Source organism: Rattus rattus, chromosome 2, assembly GCF_011064425.1.
Source record: "Rattus rattus isolate New Zealand chromosome 2, Rrattus_CSIRO_v1, whole genome shotgun sequence".
Classification (NCBI taxonomy): Eukaryota; Metazoa; Chordata; class Mammalia; order Rodentia; family Muridae; genus Rattus; species Rattus rattus.
Window position 1 is genome coordinate 12,953,027 of NC_046155.1, and position 7,128 is coordinate 12,960,154.

Below are 7,128 nucleotides of genomic sequence, written 5' to 3' on the forward strand. Positions count from 1 at the left end.
GGTCTAACATGGAGGAGGGAGAAAGGATAGAGGAGAAGAGGGAACTAGGGGCATAAAGGGAGAGGGAGTGAGGGAGAGAGGGAGGAAAGGATTGAGGGTAAAAGACAGAGATGGGGGTTGTACTTATTTGACCTCTAAGTGTGGAGTCATGCTCGCCAACATACTTGAGAGACTGTTTTAGTTTCTAATACAATTGTTTCTAATTCTAGATACTAGAATTCCTGGAAATATGGTCACAGATAAACCTTCAATATAGTCAGATAAAATTAAGCACCACAAATATCCACATTACACACATACAATTCTATAAAATCTATCATACTCATGTGCATATCATGGAGCACCTCTATGCATTCCTCTGTTCACATTTATTTTAAAACTCCTTTATGTGTATTTGTATTGAGATGTAGTAGGATAAATAATTAAGTGATAGCTCAGCATTTTAAATGACATTTTGAAAAGTCTAAGCTTATGTTAGATCATTCAACTATACAACTCTTTATAAAATATTTTCCAAGAGTTTTGAAGAAGAAGTAAGGATATCATTTCATTGAATTTTCTGTTGCCTTCAACTCTAATTCAATAAATATAGGAAATCTGAGAAGAATGAAGCTACAAATAGCATCATACAAGGTTAAACTAAAATCCTATTTTTTGCCTTCAGCAAATGAATCCATTCTTTACCATTAATAATGTAGTATTGACTTTAAGAATGCATTCTTAACCTCCTTGTTCCTCAGGCTGTAGATCAGAGGATTCAGCATAGGGATAACCATGGTGTAGAACACGGAAGTAACTTTGTCTGTGTCCATGGAATGACTGGAACTGGGCTGTAAATACATGAAAATGACTGTCCCATAGAAAATGGACACTGCAGTGAAGTGGGAGGCACAGGTGGAAAAAGCCTTGCGATGTCCTGAAGCTGAGTGCATCTTTGAGATGGTGACAAAAATTAACATGTAAGAAGTACAGATAACTATGAAAGCAAACAAGATATTGAAACTCTCAATAGAAAGAAGAAGTAGTTCCCGAACTTGATTATCAAAACAAGTGAGAACCATGAGTGCTGGAACGTCACAGAAAAAGTGATGAATTACATTGGACTTGCAGAAGGAAAGAGTGAATATGTCTGCAACATGGATGGAGGCATTCATGAAACTGATGACATAAGAGCCAGTGATGAGCCCCGTATACACACTTGTAGTCATGATGGTGGCATAGTGCAAGGGCTTACACACTGCTACATAGCGATCATAGGCCATTGAAGCCAACAGGTAATTCTCCACAGTACCAAAGGCTCCAAAAAAGAACATCTGAGCAGCACAGCTATTGTGAGAAATGATCTTGTCTCCTCCAAGAAGCTCAGTCATGACTGTGGGGGTGACAACTGAAGAGTAACAAAAATCCACCAGAGAAAGATTACCAAGGAAAATGTACATGGGGGTGTGGAGCTGAGAGTCCAGGACAATTAGCAGGATCATCCCTAGGTTTCCCACCAGAGTGATGGTATAGATGAGAAGGATGATGATAAACAGGGGAAGCTGCAGGCCCGGTTTATTGGTGAGTCCCAACAGAATGAACTCTGTCACGTCTGTCCTATTCTTCATTATTGTACTTTTACAAGTCATTGTATTCTCCATAGCAACTGAAAGAGAGGAATATAATTTGAAAATTTTCTTAAACTTGAAAATATAAACTATATTATTTTAAAAGGAGTTTTTCATCTAATATATTTTGACTATATTCTTTCCCCTCTCTCAACTCTCCCCCACGTCCTTCCCACTTCTCTATCTATCGTAATTTGTACTCCTACATTGCAGAAAACTACATGTGCTTTAGAATTAACATGGGTGAATCAATTACACACAAGTCATATTGAAGGACTCTTAGTGGAATCCCAACTTCAAAATGTTAGGTATTTGTTAATTGTGATGTAAACATTTGAATAAATTGATTACTATGAGTTGTGTGAATAATTCTGTTCACGAATACACGCTCCAACATTTTTTTGCAATCCAGTATTCACAACACTTCTTTGCCACACATCTGTGAAGAGTTATTATTGACTCTTTGGATGTAGCATATTTTTTTTATTTTGTGAAACTAATATATTGCAGGCCATATCAAGTTCTGGCCCCATGCTTTTGAGATTTTTGCCCTGAATATTTTTTAGGTAAAATTGAATTTAATTGAACTCACTCTTTTGGTGCAAACACACCGAAACTTTGGAGTTTCACATTTAAGTACAAAGTGATCAATTAAGCAGTAATTTCATCTCGTTTGCCACATGTTTTCTCATTTTGGTGCTAAAGGAAGGAAAACAATGATATCTGAAAAATGAAATCTTTCCTTGTTTAATACCAACACTTCCAACACACACACACACACACACACACACACACACACACACACACACTCGTATACTACCATATATTCATTTCGTATAAATGCCTATTTTTATCACCATATATATTACAAAATCCCTAAACATTTAAGTGGGTTGAAGATGGGTTCATGGGATACACCATAGCACATTCAGAGTAGCTGATGTTGCAGATAGCTTTGGTGGAAGGGTGCTCAGCTTGCAGTAGCAATTCTAAACAATGCTATGCCATCAGATTTAGCAGCCTTAGAGCTGAGTTTCCTGGGAGAGATAGATGTCTGTCAAAGCTACCATTTTTCTCCTAAGAGTCGCTAGTCCTAGAGTAACTTCCACAAAGATCTTATTTCATTCAACTTGAAGACAGCAGTAATATCCACTTTCAGATACTATTGGGAGAAATAAACATTAATTAAAGACAATAAATTGGGACTATTAACTACAGTTTTTTTTTTAGTGATAACTATGCTGTTATTGTCAGTATGAGGTGATGGTTTTAAGTTTGATCAATGCAGGCATATGTCACATTCAAGAATTTAGGTTCAAGATTATAGAAGCTTTGATTTCTTAATTTTTCTCTATTCTATATTTGGTCACTGAGATCATCTGGGTTCTCATGTGCTTCTTATACCTCCCACCCTTTTTAAAAAAAATTTTGAGTAGAACTTTTTTTTCAAATAACCATTTTATTTTGATAAAATTACCTTGAGTACTATTAATTATATGTAAATATGTTTGTTTAATTTTATTTGTCCAATGTAAACAATGTAAAATGTAAACAACGTATTCGCTGACCTAGCAGTAGCTGCAGCAACATGAACATCAAAAATAAGAAGACAATTCTTCTTGGTTCTTCTACGTACAACCATTTGTCTTTATAGAATTCCTGTGCTGGAAACTTAATTTTTAAAGTCATATGCTAATGGTATCTGGAGGTACTAACTTTAGGAAGTAATTCAGATTCAAGAAGTCACAAGGGTGGGACCTAACCACTACATTAGTGACTCTTTAAGTAGAGGAAAAGAGATCACATTTGTTCTTTATTGCTGAGTGCTTCATTGTCATTGCAAAATTCTGCCTGTTTTAAATACAACCTCTCAACCTTAGACTTCCAAAAGATGAGCTGGATAAATGCACCCAGATTCTTCTATTTTGTTATAGCAAACCAGACAGAAATTGGACAAATTTTATGCTATCTACTTTTATTCTTTTTAAATTGGTTATTTTATTTACTTACATTTCAAATGTTATTCCCATTCCTGGTTTGCCCTCCACAAACCTCATATCCCCGCCCCCTTTCTCCTTGCTGCTGTGAGAGAGACCCTCCACTCACCCACCCACTCCTGCCTCACCACCCTTGCATTCCATTATGCTGGGCTTCCAGCCTCCACAAGACCAAGGGTCTCCCCTCCCTTTAATGCCAGGAAAAGCCATCCTCTGTTACATATGCAGCTGGAGCCATAGGTCCCTCCATGTTGCTGATGCCAAGAAGTGTTTACTGGCAGGAGCCTGGTATGGTTGTCCCCTGAGAGGCTCTGCCAGAGCCTGATCCATAAGGGTGCAGATAACAACCAACCATCTCTCTGAGCTCAGGGACCCCAGTGGAGGAGTTAGGGGAAGGATTGAAGGAGCTGAGGGACCAGAGCCCTCTTACCCTCCCACTCCCCACCCCTCCAAAACTTCCAGGGACTAAAGCAGTAACTAAAGCTGTCTACTTTTCAGTGTCTGGTAAATTCCTGTGCTTTACCTTACTTACTCCATTTATCAACCTTGTAAGGTAAACATAACTTTTATTTTCATTTGTAGATGAAGTTGAGGCTCAGGGAAGACAAGTGACCTAACTCAAAGTCATTATGAGGTATGGCAACAAACCAGGCTATTGTTTTTCTGTGGTGCTCAGCTGCCTTACATCCTGGTTTTTATTTTTATTTTATTTTTAAAATTGTTTTTATTTTAAATGTAAGCTCTTTTCCCCTTTGCTAGCTATGAGAGAGCTTAGGTCAGTAGTTAAGCATCTTGAATTCTACTTCCTGAGCCATTGAAGGGAGAACAAGTTGTTGTTCCTTGATTTACCCACTACTACCCTTGGCACTTACTCAGTGAAAATGATTTACAACAGGTTTCTCACTTGATGATCACATTTTTTATTGGATTACAAAGATAATAATTAGTTGCAAACACTAAATGAATGTCTAAGCAAATTACAGTGGTTGATTTTAACTCCAGATTGCAACTACTTTGCTAGATTCTCTATAATAATGTTTCTCAAATTGTGGATAGAGACCCCTACTTGGGGGAAGTTAAATGACACGTTCACAGGGGTTGCATATCAGATCTCCTGTCTATCAGATATTCTATTCATTCTATTCATTACTATTCATAAGAGTAGCAAAATTGCAGTTATAAAATATAAATGAAATAATTTTGTGGTTAGTGGTCACCACAACATGAGGAACTGTATTAAAGGGCAGCAGCACTCGGAAGATTGCTCTATAAGAAATTACTATAGATGTAGGGAATATCAGTAAAATTTTACATTTCACAGTCCTGGAAGGTCTAAATTCAAGATCAAAATTTGGTAAGCTTGATTTTTTAGGCCTATTATATAAGAGGTAGTTATACAGTACATATGTTTGGCCAATTTCTTATTTTCTGGTCAAACTTCTTCATAAAAGGAGAAAAGGCTGATTGGATTAGGGTCTGACTTAATGTTTTAATTTTAAGTTAATCACCTTTTTGTTTTTAGCATACAAGGGATTTTAATAGAAAAAAAAAGCAGCTTTTTTTGTAGATAGCATTTTCTTTTTATTCTTTAACAATTCACAAACACACACACATACAAACTGAATTTTCCCTTTCTCAACACCATCTCTCTTTCTTTGTGTTACCGAGTTTATTTAATATCACTTGCATGATCACAGTTGCCATGTTACTAGGGCATGAACTACTTATTAGATACTAGAACAGGCTAAAATGCCCATCTTTTTAACCATTAGTGACACACTGAGCTCAGGAAGAGTAGTCTTTCCCCTCCATGAATGAATATTGAAGAATCTGTTTTGCACAGGTTTTGTGCAGATAAACATCAGTGTTATAAGGTCAGGAGAACAACCACATGTTCAGAAGGCAGCATCTGTAAAACTTTCTCTGGCATTTCAGGTACCTCCTCTAAACTTCCTGGGGCCTATGCTTTACCCATAACTGTTGTCCCTATACCCTGCACCAATTTCAGGTCACTTTCTTTTCTATTTTTAAAAAATATTTAAACTATTGCATTTATTCTTAGCCTTTAAAAAATAACAAGTCAAAGTATTTGTCAAATGAAAAATAAAATTTGGTATAATTTAATCTAGAATTAGTGCTTCTCAATTTTAGTAATGGCTCTCTTTACAAAGTACAAGCATGACCATTTTATCTTTTCCATACCATGATTGTGGTTGAAAATGAGGGCACAAATTTGGTAGAGAGCAAGAATGGTATATGGGAGAATTTATATGGAGTAAATGTAAAGAGAAAAGCTTGTAATTATATTTTAATCTCAAAAAATAAAATAATCAATAAGAAAGAAAAGTAGCCTGACATGAGATTTTTTTCTTATATAATACAAATGTCAGTACATAACTTGCAATGGACCCTTTAAATGAGACCTTTATTTAAGATTAATATCAATGTCCCAGAAGTAAGCCTGGTTTTAGGTGTTTGGTTCTTTTTTTTTTTTTCGGAGCTGGGGGACCAAACCCAGGGCCTTGCGCTTCCTAGGCAAGCGCTCTACCACTGAGCTAAATCCCCAACCTTAGGTGTGTTTTAATTGAGAATGCTGACCATGTTCCTGTGTTCCTCCTTAGTGGTCAGTATTTCCTAAAGGTCTGCTTCTTTCTAGGCCTGATGCCTCTTGCTACAAAAAGAGAACTCAGTAGTCAAGTCATTTTAAAAAATACTTTTTTCTTAAATACAATAGTTTAGTTAGGGTAAAAGAGCTCATTTTCATTAAATATCTTTTTCATATTCCTTTTCTGGTAAAGCCAAGTCATGGAGCTTTATATAAGAATGACATGTCTGTGAATGATGTAGTATGTAAGATAACTGTTATACTTTTTCAACAAGAAAGACTTTGAGAAATGTGAACCTCTAAAATTACAAAAACTGCTGGATGGGGAAAAGTCTCTATATTCAGGAGTTGAATATATTTATTAATATTCAGCAGGAGATAAATGCAGAAAGCATTGGATTTCAGGTTAAAAAATAATTCATTTCTAGGAACATTTTCATATTTATAGATGGATCATTTCAATCTTTTGCATACTTGTATTTTGTAACTTTCACTGAAAGTATATACAGAACATGACACAGTCAAATGTTATCTATCTTATTCTTTGTTTATATTTTGGGGGATAGAATCACCCTGGTGAATAAATCACCAAGTCTCTATGGTGAATATCCTGACATTTATAAATATTTCAGACTCACATTTGTTGGATCATCCACATAGAGCAGGTTTGAAAACACCTTTTCAAGGAATTCATAGCAGATTCATACAGCCCTCTGTTTCTGTATGTGGTAAATTTTTACTTTAGCATTTATGCAATATAGATACTTATCAGAGTTTTACAAAAGAAAGAACATTTACTTATCAGAGTTTTTATAAAAGAAAGAACATTTACCGTACAGTAGTTAGTCCAAAATCATGAAACCATCCATGGAATGATAGATAAATACCTTCAGAGGAGCACTCTCAGCTAGTGGTCAAA

The 7,128-nt window shown here is 35.8% G+C and overlaps 1 protein-coding gene across 1 annotated transcript; it reads right to left on the reverse strand.

Moving 5' to 3' along the window:
* Positions 1 to 686: 686 nt before the first annotated feature.
* LOC116893692 (olfactory receptor 5B2-like) lies at positions 687 to 1,607 on the reverse strand. The gene has a single exon (XM_032895408.1). The coding sequence runs from the start codon at positions 1,605 to 1,607 to the stop codon at positions 687 to 689; it is 921 nt and encodes a 306-aa protein (XP_032751299.1).
* Between the last annotated feature and the right edge of the window lie 5,521 nt (positions 1,608 to 7,128).